Raw genomic sequence first — 17,712 nt, 5'->3', positions numbered from 1 at the left:
GGACGGTCTAGCCTTCTGATTAGCGTCACCGCTGTCTCGGTGGAGTTTAATAAACTCGGCCGTCTGCTTCTTGCTATCTAAAATATAACCAGACACTGGTGTAAATTCTCGACTGTCTCATACTTCTGTTTAATAAGTTTTCTGTTTGACGTTTAGTCAGCTGTGTGAAAACCAAGGAGGAACCCACCCGGGGGATTAATAAAGTTTTATTTTATCTAATCTAATAACTTTAATCTCAGCCAAACCGATTTACTCACGAACAAACAAAACACTGAAAAAAGCCCAACAATAACATTTTTAGGTTGTCTAAGTGACGTATATATTACGTTTAACCTGAGCAGCGAAACTCCGCGGTGATCTGAAAATGATGTGCCGGGAGTTGTGCCGTTCTCGGCCGCATCAGTAACCCTCGAGCTCCCGGCTAGCTGTCGAGCTGGTGGGTAGCAGATGCCTCTGAAAACGTCGAAGCACTTTTGCAAATATGGGATATCTTGATAAACCGAGCAGATATTTGATGTTTACACAACTACTTTCTCGCCTGAAAATATGTTAAAAGTTTATTTTGTGACCCTGAAAGATTAGTATGAGTAATTTAAAAACTTAGTAGCGGCCGCCATTGCTGGAAACTGGAGTTTGGCTGGGCCGCGCTATGAATTCTGGGATATGGTAGTAATTTGGACAGCCTTCGGCGCGTCGCTGTGACGTAATCGGTCTACAAATGCGGCCTCAGGAGGATGCAGCCCATGAATTTGGACATGTCCAGAGTATAATCGCAGCCTTTGCGGTTAGAAAATTGCACTTGATCATGTCGCGATATTATCGCAAATGCGATATATCGTTCAGCCCTAGCAGGTTTTGTCTCTCTCAGACCAAAATTCACTGATCCAGCAGCAAAAGAAGCAGCAAACTGCGCTTCACATTTGATAAACATCGTCATGAATTCCCTCTGACATTAGGGCTGTTCGATATAACGATATATATCGGATGACGATATAAAAACATCTATCGTTTCATTTTACGCTATCGTTTGTTTCGTGGTGTCGCAAAATAAACGGTTTACGGTAATATTTTTTAATATTTCTCTTATATTTATCTGCTATAAAAAGCCAGGCCAGGAAAATTTCCTTCATGTCATAGAAATCAGTGATGATACCCAGCCCTAGTGAGTAGCCTAGGCCCAATAGAAGTGGATGTAGCTGTGGGTAATGAGAAAAGATGAAAAGAACTATTGATAACTTTTTTGTTAAGTCCTGATCCGTCTGAAATTCATAGCCAGTGCTCTGACACAGAGCCATCAACCTCTGAACGCTGAAAAAGCACAATGTATCCAGAAAACACATATGTCGTGATGAATGCACTGCGCAAGTGTCCCCTCTCGCCACTGCCTTTCAGCGGCAGGCAGCAGCAAACAGGTCGTCAGAGGAGGCTGATGTGATGATTAAGTTTAATATTGTCTACAATATTGCCAAAGAGTGCCAAAGCACTTTAAGCACAAACACAAAATTGTTAGTTAATCATTTACAAATCAATATTGTCTTTATGGACATCAATTCCCCCCCCAAAACTATACTTCAGCAATGAGCAGGGCAGTGTTGGAAGGAAATTGAATGCAAAACAATCACCAATATGCACATACAGGTAGAAATCTACAGGACTACATTTCCAAAATAAGAAATCCTTGGCTAAAGGCCACACTAGGTGTTTGGAAAATGGTGGCAAAAGAAAATAAGCTGCAGAAGAATATAAAACTATTAAAATGGTGTGCATATGATTCGGAATTTACACCAAATCATGTAGACCCTAGTTTTAAAAACTGGATAGGTAAAGGAATTACATTCATATGCGGTATTGTAAAGGAAGATGAAATTGTGAGTTTCCAAACTTTAAAGCAAACATTTCATTTAGAAAACCAAAACCACTATAGATACTTACAGTTAAGAAACTTTTATACTCGAAACATTAAAAACCAAATACCTACTACAGCGAGGCCATTTATCCAACTCTTTTTAAATGCTCATAAGTCAGAAATTAGGAAAGGTGTAATCTCACAAATATACAAAAGTCTTCATGATCTCAGCAATTATTCAACCAAGTATATAAAAGAAAGATGGGAGAAAGAGGGAGGTCTGGTGATTACAGAAGAGGAATGGCAAAACATTTGTTCTTTTCATTGGAGAAGAACAAAATCACATATTTGGAAGTTCAGCTAGAAAGGTTTTGCTTGTTTTTTCATTACCCCAGCTTTAAAGGCGCATTATGATGATGGAAGTTGTGAATGTTGGAGGAACTGTGGCTACGAAACCTCACACCACTACCATATAATTTCGGTTTGTAAGAATATTAAGAATTACTGGATAGACGTCCATACAGTGATGCAAAACACATTTAGTACATATTTACACTTTGATTTCAAATCCATATTTTTAGAATACATACCCTCAGACATAAAGGGTATGTATAAATACTTACTTTGTGTGCTGCTAGCTGCAAATAAAAAGGCACTGACCAAAAGGTTCCACCAACATTAAACAGCTGTATTGATGTAACTTTGGAGATTCATAATATGGAAAAGATTACTTATTTTAGTGAATTTTGAGTATGAGAAATATGTAAAACACTGGGGAAAATGGCTCCACTGTGTGAGTTCCATAAGGCCAGATATCATTGATATTCATCACTGAAGGAATGGCTGTTTAAATATTTGTTTATTTTGTTTGTTTGTTTATAATAACGTACTAATCAGCTACTTAGTGTGTTGGCTTTTCAATTGCCATCTCTCTGGATGTATATAGTTACAAACTGTATCTAGTGGCATTTGATTAAAGCATTTATTCAATACATTTCGTATATAGTTTCAGTTAGGTTGTTACACATATGAGAGTGGCTTCTATCTGCTAAGAGGTCATGAGTTTAGTTGGCGAGGGGAGACAGAATGCATTTGAGGTCGAGACACACATACACACATACACACACATACAGTGGGGCAAAAAAGTATTTAGTCAGCCACCGATTGTGCAAGTTCCCCCACTTAAAATGATGACAGAGGTCAGTAATTTGCACCAGAGGTACACTTCAACTGTGAGAGACAGAATGTGAAAAAGAAATCCATGAATCCACATGGTAGGATTTGTAAAGAATTTATTTGTAAATTAGGGTGGAAAATAAGTATTTGGTCACCTCAAACATGGAAAATCTCTGGCTCTCACAGACCTGTAACGTCTTCTGTAAGACGCTTTTCTGTCCCCCACTCATTACCTGTATGAATGGCACCTGTTTGAACTCATCATCTGTATAAAAGACACCTGTCCACAGCCTCAAACAGTCAGACTCCAAACTCCGCCATGGCCAAGACCAAAGAGCTTTCGAAGGACACCAGGAAAAGTATCGTAGACCTGCACCAGACTGGGAAGAGTGAATCTACAATAGGCAAGCAGCTTGGTGTGAAAAAATCAACTGTGGGAGCAATCATCAGAAAATGGAAAACATACAAGACCACTGATAATCTCCCACGATCTGGGGCTCCACGCAAGATCTCATCCCGTGGGGTCAAAATGATCATGAGAACGGTGAGCAAAGATCCCAGAACCACACGGGGGGACCTGGTGAATGACCTGCAGAGAGCTGGGACCAAAGTAACAAAGGTCACCATCAGTAACACACTACAACGGCAGGGAATCAAATCCCGCAGTGCCAGACGTGTTCCGCTGCTGAAGCCAGTGCATGTCCAGGCCCGTCTGAAGTTTGCCAGAGAGCACATGGATGATACAGCAGAGGATTGGGAGAATGTCATGTGGTCAGATGAAACCAAAGTAGAACTTTTTGGTATAAACTCAACTCGTCGTGTTTGGAGGACGAAGAATACCGAGTTGCATCCCAAGAACACCCTACCTACTGTGAAGCATGGGGGTGGAAACATCATGCTATGGGGCTGTTGTTCTGCCAAGGGGACAGGACGACTGATCCGTGTTAAGGACAGAATGAATGGGGCCATGTATCGTGAGATTTTGAGCCAAAACCTCCTTCCATCAGTGAGAACTTTGAAGATGAAACGAGGCTGGGTCTTGCAACATGACAATGATCCAAAACACACCGCCCGGGCAACAAAGGAGTGGCTCCGTAAGAAGCATTTGAAAGTCCTGGAGTGGCCTAGCCAGTCTCCAGACCTCAACCCCATAGAAAATCTGTGGCGGGAGTTGAAAGTCCGTGTTGCTCGGCGACAGCCCCAAAACATCACTGCTCTCGAGAAGATCTGCATGGAGGAATGGGCCAAAATACCAGCTACTGTGTGTGCAAACCTGGTAAAAACCTATAGTAAACATTTGACCTCTGTTATTGCCAACAAAGGTTATGTTACAAAGTATTGAGTTGTATTTTTGTTATTGACCAAATACTTATTTTCCACCCTGATTTACGAATAAATTCTTTACAAATCCTACCATGTGAATTCATGGATTTTTTTTTTCCACATTCTGTCTCTCACAGTTGAAGTGTACCTCTGGTGCAAATTACTGACCTCTGTCATCATTTTAAGTGGGGGAACTTGCACAATCGGTGGCTGACTAAATACTTTTTTGCCCCACTGTAGTAGGTAGTAGGGCTGCACGATTTTGCATAAAATGAGAATCACGATTTTTTGGCTTAGAATTGAGATCACGATTCTCTCACGATTTTCTTTTCCAATATAAATATTTATTGCACTTATTAACTGCACATCAACTTCGTAACAGTTGAAACTGAACATAAAAACAATAAATAAACATAAAAACAACAATTGTCTCACGTTTTGTTGTTGCCGCAAAATGTTGTACTGTTTGAAATTCCGTCTCCACCGTTGCTCGACACTGCGTGTATAGAGCAGGTAGTGCAACAATAGAAAAATAGTTGCGGGACGGCACTGTGTAGCGTTTGTCTAGGGTGTTGATCATTTTCCTAAATCCCTCGTTTTGCACAGTGTTGATGGGAGCCATATCTTTGGTCAGGTGATAAGTGATAGCCTCCGTAATTTCTTTGTGCCTGCGGGAGTTCGACGGGTATAGGGAAGCGCTGTATAAGGTTCCCGTTATTGATGTTTGGGTGGTTGACTGGGACGGATTTTCTCCTGTCACTTTCTCGTCATCCCTGACGTTCTCTCCGTTGTTTTTTCCTTTTTTCCTTGCTAATTTTAGCATCACACGGCACAGCTTCTATATCACGTGGTATAAGGCTCCGCCCTTGTCATTTGTTGAGCAGGAAGAGTGAGCGCTTGTTTTCACGCAGATTACGTCCCGGATTAAAATGCGGTACAGTCGTCGTCGTCTTTTTTTTTTCTTTTTCTTTTTTTAATCGTTGCCATTTGGAAATGAGATCGCACATAAGTATGAATCGAGATCGCGGTTTTCTAACGATTAATCGTGCAGCCCTAGTAGGTAGACTCATTTCTAGGTAAGAGTTCATGCCTAGTTTGCAAGCTTGTAACTGCATTTTGTGCCTGCATAAGTGACAGTTTGTTGCAGGACGTGCGTCTGATGTTCCAGAGATAAGCAAGAGCAAGAAGATCTACAGGAAGCACCTGGCGTGGAGACGGAGACAATGTTCTTTTCAAATGAGTCAAAAGTCATTAACAGAACATTTGTGGTTCCGAAACTTATGCATGTGTTGTATCTGCTTGACGCAAGAGGGGGCGTAATAATACCCTGATGATATAATACAACGCCTTGTGTATTGTTAGGAGGAGATCTATGCTGATTGTGTGACAGTGTTCATCTTCCCACGCGTGTGTTCATTAAAATCATTGTTTGACCTAACCCTCCTGGACCAGTGTTGTGTTGTACCCCTCCTCAATATCTGAAACAGTAACACTGTACACATGTTTCTTTGTTTGTGTGTTTTGTTTTTTCCTTTTCTTTCTCTGTTTTTTCATACCTGCATGAAGGAAAACTACTTGAAGTGATGGCGGTCATCCAGACAACTGTACATATGAGTCTTAGAACAAAGGAAGCCATCAAATATTGTACATTTTATTTTATGCATAACTTCAATAAACACTTAAATAAAAAAGCAAAAAAAGTGTACATGTCAAACTGCAGTGTTAAGTGAGGCGCTTGAAAAATTTGGGTGTGCCTAACTAAGGTAGTCATCTACCTTGCTAAGAATTGTCTCATTCAACTAGTTCAACTTCAACAAAAGCATTTAGATTAAACTTAAACCTATATCATCCCTTAGGAGAAACAGGAAACTTTATGCTTGACAGAAATATTGTTTTATTTAAATGGAGATTTTCCCACATCGCCCTCTTAGAAGACAGCATTTAACTTGGGTATATTTCAACACAAAATGAAAGTTTTTACTGTCAATACTGCCTGTGACCTCTGATTTCTTGTTTTAGAGGAGAGTTTCAATTTTGTGATGGTGGACGAGGTGGGAGAGACTGTGAAGAAGGAGGCGGTAATTGCCAGGACAAGAGGTCGACCCAGGAAGAGAACCAAGCAGACCCCGGGTCAGTGTTGGGAAGGTTACTTTTAAAATGTATTCTGTTAAGTTACTCAGTGTGAGTAACGTATTCTGAATACTTTGGATTACTTAGTATACTGTCATTGCTTTTCACAACTACATGAATGTAGCAATCACATCCTGCAAATTCCTGTTTGTTCTTGGCTTGTAAGCCCAAATCTGACTGAATAGACAATATATTTACTGTAGGGGAGAAAAGACTTACAGTGGGGCAAAAAAGTATTTAGTCAGCAACTGATTGTGTAAGTTCCCCCACCTAAAATGATGACAGAGGTCAGTAATTTGCACCAGAGGTACACTTCAACTGTGAGAGACAGAATGTGAAAAAAATCCATGTATTCACATGGTAGGATTTGTAAAGAATTTATTTGTAAATTAGGGTGGAAAATAAGTATTTGGCCACCTCAAACATGGAAAATCTCTGGCTCTCACAGACCTGTAACGTCTTCTGTAAGACGCTTTTCTGTCCCCCACTCGTTACCTGTATGAATGGCACCTGTTTGAACTCATCATCTGTATAAAAGACACCTGTCCACAGCCTCAAACAGTCAGACTCCAAACTCCGCCATGGCCAAGACCAAAGAGCTTTCGAAGGACACCAGGAAAAGTATTGTAGACCTGCACCAGACTGGGAAGAGTGAATCTACAATAGGCAAGCAGCTTGGTGTGAAAAAATCAACTGTGGGAGCAATCATCAGAAAATGGAAGACATACAAGACCACTGATAATCTCCCACGATCTGGGGCTCCACGCAAGATCTCATCCCATGGGGTCAAAATGATCACCAGAACGGTGAGCAAAGATCCCAGAACCACACGGGGGGACCTGGTGAATGACCTGCAGAGAGCTGGGACCAAAGTAACAAAGGTCACCATCAGTAACACACTACAACGGCAGGGAATCAAATCCCGCAGTGCCAGACGTGTTCCGCTGCTGAAGCCAGTGCATGTCCAGGCCCGTCTGAAGTTTGCCAGAGAGCACATGGATGATACAGCAGAGGATTGGGAGAATGTCATGTGGTCAGATGAAACCAAAGTAGAACTTTTTGGTATAAACTCAACTCGTCGTGTTTGGAGGACGAAGAATACTGAGTTGCATCCCAAGAACACCCTACCTACTGTGAAGCATGGGGGTGGAAACATCATGCTATGGGGCTGTTGTTCTGCCAAGGGGACAGGACGACTGATCCGTGTTAAGGACAGAATGAATGGGGCCATGTATCGTGAGATTTTGAGCCAAAACCTCCTTCCATCAGTGAGAACTTTGAAGATGAAACGAGGCTGGGTCTTCCAACATGACAATGATCCAAAACACACCGCCCGGGCAACAAAGGAGTGGCTCCGTAAGAAGCATTTGAAAGTCCTGGAGTGGCCTAGCCAGTCTCCAGACCTCAACCCCATAGAAAATCTGTGGCGGGAGTTGAAAGTCCGTGTTGCTTGGCGACAGCCCCAAAACATCACTGCTCTCGAGAAGATCTGCATGGAGGAATGGGCCAAAATACCAGCTACTGTGTGTGCAAACCTGGTAAAGACCTATAGTAAACGTTTGACCTCTGTTATTGCCAACAAAGGTTATGTTACAAAGTATTGAGTTAGAGCTGGGCGATATATCGAGTTTTTAAAAAATATCGATATATTTTTATACGAGATATAAGATGTGACAATATCCTTTATATTGATATAGTCTGTTACGTTATAATTATACTTGTGGAGCCGCAAGTTTGCGTCTCTTTCCTCCACTTTCGTCTTTACAACGTTACTCGGCCTCGCCTCTCCTTCACTGAACACAACTCCTCTCCTCCCCCATCGCTTCACCTGCAGGAAGCGACAAGATCAACACGGCAAATCTCCGTTAACGAGTTACTGCGCGCATCGACCCGTGCGTGGGGCTGGACGCCGTCAACGTGTTAGCTAGCTAACCACGCTAACGAGCTAACCACGCTAATGCCATGCAGCCCAGAGGTGCTGCACGGACTAAAATCCTTTCATTTTCTCAAAAGTTGACAGCGCGCCTTATGTATGAATTCTGGTTGTGCTTGATGGCCGCGAACTGATTTTATGCTGAACACGGTGCTCAGCAATCTGTCAAAAAATGTTTTAGTACGACTTTGGTAAGCTACGGAGCTGCACCGCTTGATGGATTGTCGGAGCATTATGACTGAGCCTCGCGGAGTGATACGTACGTGCTTCAACGTAATATTACCTTACTGTGTTTAGGGACCATAAATAGCACCTGTTAAGAGACGTGGTTGCACAATTGTGAGCTTTCTGTTATGCACAAAAACAACATTGTTTTCTTTTATTTATGGAGCATTATTATTTAATAAATGCTCATAATTTATTTTTGAGTAAATTTTATGTACATCTGCTCTATGTTAATAAAAGTGCCTGTGTGACATCTGGGACACAGCTTTGTCTAAGAACTCTCTTTTTGTTCTTACTTTATGGCTTTAAAAAATATATATTGAGATATATATCTTATATCGCCATCCAGCTAAAAAATATCGAGATATGAATTTTGGGTCATATTGCCCAGCCCTATATTGAGTTGTATTTTTGTTATTGACCAAATACTTATTTTCCACCCTGATTTATGAATAAATTCTTTACAAATCCTACCATGTGAATTCATGGATTTTCTTTTTCACATTCTGTCTCTCACAGTTGAAGTGTACCTCTGGTGCAAATTACTGACCTCTGTCATCATTTTAGGTGGGGGAACTTGTACAATCGGTGGCTGACTAAATACTTTTTTGCCCCACTGTATGTTAACATAAGATAAGATGTTTGCTCGGTGGCGAGTAGCCTTCCGTAATAGTAATAAGTCACGTAGATACTGAAGTGGCACATAACCCAGGAAGCTACCACAACTAAAGCAAGGTAGTTGCAGCAGGCTAACGTTAGTTTTTTAAAAAGAACTTCCAGATGTTTCTTTAGGTTGGAGCCTTTAGACCAGGAGTGTCAAACTCAATTGCACAGGAGACCAAACATCAAGGCACACTTTAGGTCGTGGGCCAAACAAGATAAACATTTATTGAACACTAAAACAATGTTTTTTAAACATGAATATGAATTAAAAACAGACAGGAATATTATTCCAGATTAAATAAACTTAAAAAAAAAAAAACTTTAATTTTAAATATTTTGCTCTCCATAAAAACATATCCTGTCAAAATTCTGCAATTTAGAAATATGAACATGCTGCCAAAACCCCAGAAAAAAATAAATGAAAGCATTCACAAGGTTGGAGCCGCATGTAGACGGAGCTGGGGCGTTGCTTCAGGAATGGAACTAATAACCCGAGGGCCATTCAGTGTCGTAATTTTCCATGCTGTACAGTGCAGCGAGGAATGCCCAGACCTCTACATTGGAGAGACCAAACAGCCACTTCACAAGCGCATGGCACAACATAGAAGAGCCACCTCCACAGGACAAGACTCAGCAGTCCATCTGCATCTTAAGGATAAAGGACAGTCTTTCGAGGATGCCAATGTTCACATTTTGGACAGAGAGGACAAATGGTTTGAAAGAGGAGTGAAAGAAGCCATCTATGTCCACTGTGAGCGACCATCTTTGAACAGAGGCGGGGGTTTACGACACCAACTCTCTGCCATCTATAATCCAGTTTTGAGATCCCTTCCCAGACGCCTTAACGCCCACTCACATCCTGGGCCATCTGATCTCAGGAATTCACATCATAAGGTGGGGCCAGGTTTCACAATGAACTCACCCGAAACTCTGGCTGATTGGGGCCCACACCCAGTTTCACACCTTGGCTCAGGCGATTAGAGGATCATCAGGGGGTCCTTTTGTCCCTCTGTGGGGGGTTACTCCCACTAGGTTTATATCTGGGACTCTCCACCATTTGACCTTAGAACTGAAGAAGCTTCTCGGATGAGAGGTGAAACGTCTCTTAACTTAAAGAAGTCCAGACGCTTTTCTTTGCAAGTCACTTGAAATGCCTTCACCGCATCATACATGTCATGTCCATGAACTGACAGGTTTCCTTGCTGAGCTCAAAACCTCTATTGAGAACTTTTCCCCAACTCAGTCAGCAGACCTCTGTATGATGAGGAATGTCGGCAAACTCTGAATCTATTTCCCACATAAAAGACTGAAACTGACGGTGATTTAAACTTTTAGCTCAGATAAAATTTACGGTTTGTGTTACGGTTATCATTACATGCTCCATTTTTGGGACTTTACCACACAGCCTTTCCTGGTGTGTGATATGCTGTCAACTCACCGGTACATTTCTCCTCCTGCATCAGCATCCTGCTGATTAGTCTGCTTTTTTCACCGCACAACACCAGCGCTCCATCTGTTGTAAGTCCAACAAGTTTGTCCCAGGGCAGTTTCACTTTGACATACGTTTCTGCTCAGGCTCACATTTGCCAAAATCTGCGTTTTGTCTGGACACAAGACGTTGCACACCTTCATCATGAAGCTCTTCAGAGTGCAAGGCTGATGTGGCTTTCTCCTCTGATGCAATAAAACTTGCTTTCACAACAGCTTCACTTTGTGATTTTGCTCTGGTGAAAAAAGTCTGCTGAAATGTCAGATTCTTCTTTAGCTCTTCTACTTTCTGTAGTTTCTGCTCAGCATTTAGGTTTTTCAGCTTATCCTGACGTTTTGTCTCGTAGTGCCGTCTTAAATTAAATTCCTTAATTACAGCCACATTAGCTCCACTAATAAGACACACGGGTTTACCAGCATGTCTGTGAACATATATTCAGTCTCCCGCTGCCGGCGCTGAAAGGCTCTGCTTTCAGAATCAACTTTCCATCTCTTGTGCTGGCTCCAGGTCGTGTAACTGGCGCACATACACAGGACACTTACATTAGACCCTCTCATTGTGTGTTTTGTTTGGGTTTCCAGCAATGTACCAAAAGTAGAGAGGGCCTAACATATGAAACAGAAAAATACGGCAGTTTAATCCATTTATTTCAATAAATTATCACCTATTTAAGGAGTAACTATAATGGAATACAGTTACTCATATTTTGTATTTTAAATGCATAACATCCGTACATATATTCTCCAGTGGCTGGCATCTGGGATAAAGTCGTGTCAGAGCTCTGAGACATGAAGCTTAATTAATGTTTTTTTTCCTCCCACAGTGAGAAAATCTGCTAGAGGGAAACCAGGGAGCACAAAAGAGACGGAAGAGGAGGAAACAACAGAACCACTGCCTCCAGCTTCTGTTAATCCCACTTTATCACAGGACCGAGACTCATCTGCGCCACCAGGTGACGGCCAGGCGGAGAGCCAGAGGACCGAAGAGGAAGCAGAGACCCAGCCTGATGCTGCACCTGCCTCTGCTGGACAGCAGCCAGAGTCTAAGTGTCCTGATAAGGAGACAGAGGAGGGAGAGGAGAAGGATGGATGGAGCACGGTTGGCATTAAAGGTACAAAGAGCTGCTTTAAATCAACAAACTGCATCACTCTGACAGCGAAAACACAGTAAACTGAATATTAAAAGAAAAATTGTATAGCCTGCTTCTGTTAGCCTACTAATAGCTTTGAGATGCATTTCCACTACCTTGTGGTGGTGGTAATATGTTTTGTGGTTGGTGCTAAGGGCCCCAGTGTGTGCCAAGAATATATCCCACACCATCATCCGCCTGAAATTTTGATACAAAGCAGGATGGATCCAAGCTTTCTGACCCTGCCTGTTAACTTGTTATTTTCTGTTTTATCGCGAGAGTTCTGTTGCCCGCGAGAGGGTTGTTGTTGTTGTGAGTGAAAAATGGCGGAACGAATAAAGCGCTGTGGATGAGAGTACGACGTCGTGTCTTTTCAGTTAACATTGGTAGCAGAGGATGGTTTCCAATTACAAAGTACCACCAAAGCTTGATGAAGCCAGGCCATACGAATGCTGGAAGAATGAAGTCAATATCTGGAGACGAGTTACGGAGCTGGATAAAAAGAAACAGGCACTCGCGGTGGCGCTGGGGCTCGAGGGAAGAGCCAGAGAAATGGCCATGGAGATACCCGTGGAAGATTTGGACAAAGATGACGGTATGGAAATACTGCTTGCAAAACTTGACGCGGTGTTTCAGAGAGAAGAGAAAGACCGCGCTTATGAAGCCTACTCGTGTTTTGACTCCATTGCAAAGAACCACAGCGTGTCCATGGCAGACTACATTATAGACTTTGAACAGCGTTATAACCGGATGAAAAAGTACAACATGACGCTGCCTGACGCTGTGCTAGCATTTAAGCTTCTAGATACAGCTAGTCTTGATGAGAAAAGTCGACAGCTTGCACTGACAGCGTGCACGGACTTAACGTTTGCGTCTATGAAGTCTGCACTGAAACGGATTTTCGGAGGGAAAGTAACCGGAGTTTTCAGCGGAATTCAACTGAACCAAGAAGCAGTTTTCTTTACGGAACAAAAAGGTCCCAAATACAAACGAAACAACGGTACTTCGTCGCGGAGTGGACAGCGACAACCACTACAAGGTACCAACCCACTTGACAAGTTTGGCAAGCGAACAAGATGTGCTATTTGTCAGAGCACTTACATATGTTATATATATATATATGTTATATATGTTATATATATATATATATATATATATATATATATATATATATATATATATATATGAAAGCCCAACAAGAAGAGGGCTTTCAGAGGGGGCAACAAAGAGGAGGTGAGGAAGATCCAGGTGTTACTAAAGGACAAGATCAGAGAGGCTAAGGACAATTACAGGAGGAAGCTGGAGTGGAAACTCCAGCAGAACAGCATGAGAGAGGTGTGGAGGGGCATGAAGACCATCACTGGATTCAGGCCAACCAACAGCAGGGGAGCTGAGGGAGGTGAGAATAGAGCCGACGAGTTGAATCTGTTTTTCAATAGATTCGACACCACAGTGTCTGCTCCTACCCCCACAACCTCACCTGCAGTCAGCCTGGAATCCAGAGCCACACCACTGTGCCAGCCTCTCTCTTCACATGTTGCCTCCTGTGAGAGTCCTGACACCCCTCCCCCACCCATCACCTTCACTCAATACCAGGTTGAGATGCAAATGAGGAGACTTCACTCAGGCAAGTCTGCTGGACCAGACGGAGTGAGTCCCCTTGTCCTCAAGACCTGTGCCCCCCAGCTGTGTGGAGTCTTTCATAAACTGTTTATGCTGAGTCTGAGTCTGCAGAGGGTCCCGGTGATGTGGAAGACATCATGCCTCGTCCCTGTACCAAAGACGCCTCGTCCCAGTGGCCCCCAGGATTACAGGCCCGTGGCACTGACCTCCCACATCATGAAGACCCTGGAAAGGCTCATCCTGGACCAGCTGCGACCCATAGTAAGACCACATCTGGATCCCCTTCAGTTCGCTTATCAGCCTCGTCTCGGAACAGAGGACGCCATCATCTACCTGCTCAATCGTGTCTACACCCATCTGGACCAGCCGGCGAGCACTGTGAGGGTCATGTTTTTTGACTTTTCCAGTGCTTTCAACACCATCAGGCCGACCCTCCTGGGTGATAAGTTAGCAGCGATGCAGGTGGATGCTTCTCTGGTGTCCTGGATTGTTGATTACCTGACAGGAAGACCACAATATGTACGTCTCCCACAGTGTGTGTCTGACAAGGTGATTAGCAACACAGGGGCACCACAGGGGACTGTCCTCTCCCCCTTCCTCTTCACCCTCTACACCACAGACTTCAGCCACTGCACAGAGACCTGCCATCTTCAGAAGTTTTCTGATGACTCTGCGGTGGTTGGATGCATCAGCAGGGATGATGAGACAGAGTACCGGGCTGTGGTCGACTCCTTTGTCACGTGGTGTGAGCAGAATCATCTGCAGCTCAACGTGGCAAAGACCAAGGAACTGATCGTGGACTTCAGGAAGACCAGGAAACACTTGACCCCTGTTTCAATCCATGGGGTCAGTGTTGACATTGTGGAGGACTATAAATACCTTGGAGTACACATTGACAATAAACTGGACTGGGCTAAAAACACCACAGCACTTTACAGGAAGGGCCAGAGTCGTCTCTATTTTTTGAGGCGACTGAGGTCCTTCAACATCTGCCAGAAAATGCTGAGGATTTTCTATGAGTCTGTTGTGGCCAGTGCGATCCTCTATGCTGTTGCATGCTGGGGGAGCAGGCTGAGGGTCGCAGATGCCAACAGACTTAATAAACTAATCCGTAAGGCCAGCAATGTTGTGGGGATGGAGCTGGACTCCCTCAAGGTGGTGTCGGAGAGGCGGATGCTGTCCAAGATAAAGACAATGTTGGATAACACCTCCCACCCACTCCATGACATGTTGGTCAGTCACAGGAGCACGTTCAGTGAGAGACTGAGATTACCGAAAAGCACCACTGAACGACACAGGAAATCATTCCTGCCTGTGGCCATCTCCCTGTACAACGCATCCACTTAACACACTGTTTGCTGCTACAACTACACATGTTTCTTTTCCAAATATTTATTTATAAGTGACTTATGTATGTATGTATGTATATATATGTATATATTGTACTATTCTTAGTTAGCGTATTGTCTGTCTTGTCTTAATGTTGGTTTAAAATGGAGCACTGTAACAAAAAATAATTTCCCCCAGGGATCAATAAAGTATTCTGATTCTGATTCTGATTCTGATACCACTGGGCGAAAGACTGTCCTCATCGTAATGGTGACCAAGTAAAGCTAACTGAAGATGGGAAAGTGGAGGAGTGTAACATTACTTTGTACACTAAAGCCTCAATGACAGACTCTGAAATCTTCCTGACTGAGGCATTGGGGTCAGCCATTATTGATACTGCATGTACACGTACAGTTTGTGGTCAGAAGTGGCTAGATAGTTACATGCGTGACCTCAGCCAAGGCCAAGTAAACAAGCTGTTGCAATCAGAAACCCCCAGCTCCAGACCATTTCGCTTTGGGGATGGAATTGTAGTGTATTCCAGCAGAAAAGTGAAACTTCCAGTCAAAATTGGACAAACAAAATGTGACATTGAAAGTGAAGTAGTTCCTGTTGACATTCCACTACTACTGAGCAAAACGTCTCTCAAGAAAGCAGGGACTGTTCTAGACATGGAGAATGACAGTGTTGTCATGTTCAAGCAGCCTGTTCCTCTAGAGCTCACTAGTTCGGGACACTATTGCGTGGACATTAGAGATGAAAATACTACAGAAAACTGCAATGAAAATGAAGTTCTCATGGTAACTGCTGAAATGTCTACAAAAGAGAAACAGAAAGTCCTTGTGAAACTTCATAAGCAGTTTGGTCATGCATCTGCAGAGAGGTTATTGAGGCTCATCCAAAGCTCTGGCAATACAGATAAACAATGTGCAGTTATTCTACAAGAGATAGTTCGTGACTGTGACATTTGTCAGAAATATTGCAAAACCAAGCCGAGACCTGCTGTTGGTCTACCCCTGGCTTCTGAGTATAATGAGACAGTAGCGATGGATCTACATGAGCTGGAGCCCAATGTGTGGTACCTTCACATCATCGACCACTTCACACGCTTCAGTGCCGGCAGCATCGTAAAGACAAAGAAAGCTGCAGAGATTGTCAACTCCTTCATTCACACCTGGATAAGCATTCACGGTGCCCCCAGACGGCTCTACACAGACAACGGCGGAGAGTTCAACAACACAGACATCCGGGACATGGCTGAAAACTTCAACATTGAGGTAAAAACAACGGCGGGGTATAGTCCCTGGAGCAACGGACTACTGGAGAGACATAACATGACACTTACAGAAATCCTCCTGAAGGTAAAAAAGGAACGTGGATGTGACTGGCACACTGCGCTAGACTGGGCCCTTATGGCCAAAAACAGTATGCTTAATGTACATGGTTATAGTCCACATCAACTTGTGTTTGGCCAAAACCCCAACCTTCCTTCTGTGTTGATGGATAAGCCACCTGCCTTAGAGGGCACAACTGTAAGTGCAAGAGTAGCTGAACATATCTCAGCATTACATGCTTCCAGGAAAGCATTTACTGAGGCAGAGTGTTCAGAAAGGATCAGGAGAGCACTACGCAAACAACTTAGGCCTACAGATGACAAATATGAGGCAGGAGATAAAGTATACTACAAACGAGTCGACTGTACAGAGTGGAAGGGTCCAGGTGTAGTTATTGGGCAGGATGGAACTGTTGTATTTGTAAGACATGGGGGGACTCTTGTAAGAGTACACCAGTCAAGATTGACTAAAGTGGATTCACAGACTGGAGATAAACAAAAACCACACAGTACTACTGATGATGACAACAAAGACGCAGTTGAAAATGATGACACTGACACACCCGATGGTGAACAGAGTATTAGTGAGGAAGAAGACATCACTATTGACAGAGAAACTAACACTACAGAAAACATGTCTGTCACACACACTACAGAAAACATGTCTGTCACACAAACTGCAAATGAGCCCTCTACACCCACTCATCATGTCTCTGCTAATGTAAAGTTAAGATCAGGACAGCTGATTGCTTTTACCAACAGAGACAACGGTGTTCAACACACAGCCAGAGTGCTAGGCAGAGCGGGAAAAGCAAAAGGGCAATACAAAAACTGGTACAATGTGCAATATCTTGAGCATGATGGTAGTGAAGGTGAAAAGAAAGCTGTAGACATGTCACTTGTTGATGGTCTTTGCACTGAAGCTGAAAACAGAGATGCAGATGTACTCATAACAAAAGATATTTCCTTTGATTCTGCTAAGCAGCAGGAGATTGAGAGCTGGCAAAGTAATGGTGTGTTTGATGAAGTGAAAGACCTGGGTCAAAAATGTGTGTCTACTAGATGGGTCTGTACACTCAAAGAAACTACTAATGGTGTTGTCCCAAAGGCTCGACTTGTGGCACGGGGGTTTGAAGAGGTAAATACTAAAGAACTACAGAAAGACTCTCCAACGTGTGCGTCTGAGTCCCTCAGACTGGTGCTAGCTGTGATATGTCAAAACAAGTGGAGAGTAAATTCAATGGACATTAAATCTGCCTTCTTGCAGGGAATGCAACTGTCAAGAGATGTCCATCTTCGTCCCCCACCTGAAGCTGGCAAGGACAATGTTCTATGGAAACTGAAAAAGTGTGTTTATGGACTTGCAGATGCTTCACTTTATTGGTACAATAAGGTCAAAGACATTATGCTCAAAACTGGTGGTAAAATATCACAGGTTGATCCTGCAGTGTTCTATTGGCAGAATGAACAATCTGAGGTTACAGGAGTGCTTGCATGTCATGTTGATGATTTC

At 43.0% G+C, this 17,712-nt stretch overlaps 1 protein-coding gene across 1 annotated transcript in view; it reads left to right on the top strand.

Annotated features, from left to right (window-relative positions):
• LOC146635827 (uncharacterized) overlaps positions 1-17,712 on the top strand; it is a 62,002-nt gene that overhangs the window by 41,625 nt on the left and 2,665 nt on the right. Inside the window, exons 30-31 of the mRNA XM_085349099.1 lie at positions 6,365-6,475; positions 11,609-11,896. Coding sequence (XP_085205225.1) covers positions 6,365-6,475; positions 11,609-11,896 — 399 coding nt within the window. The remainder of the gene's footprint in view (positions 1-6,364; positions 6,476-11,608; positions 11,897-17,712) is intronic.

This window comes from Diplotaxodon limnothrissa, linkage group LG3, assembly GCF_057381915.1.
Source record: "Diplotaxodon limnothrissa isolate DT_005_m linkage group LG3, D_limnothrissa_male_GT1.1, whole genome shotgun sequence".
NCBI lineage: Eukaryota > Metazoa > Chordata > Actinopteri > Cichliformes > Cichlidae > Diplotaxodon > Diplotaxodon limnothrissa.
The sequence above is the reverse complement of the archived record's forward strand: the minus strand, read 5'-3'. Positions and strand labels throughout refer to the sequence as shown.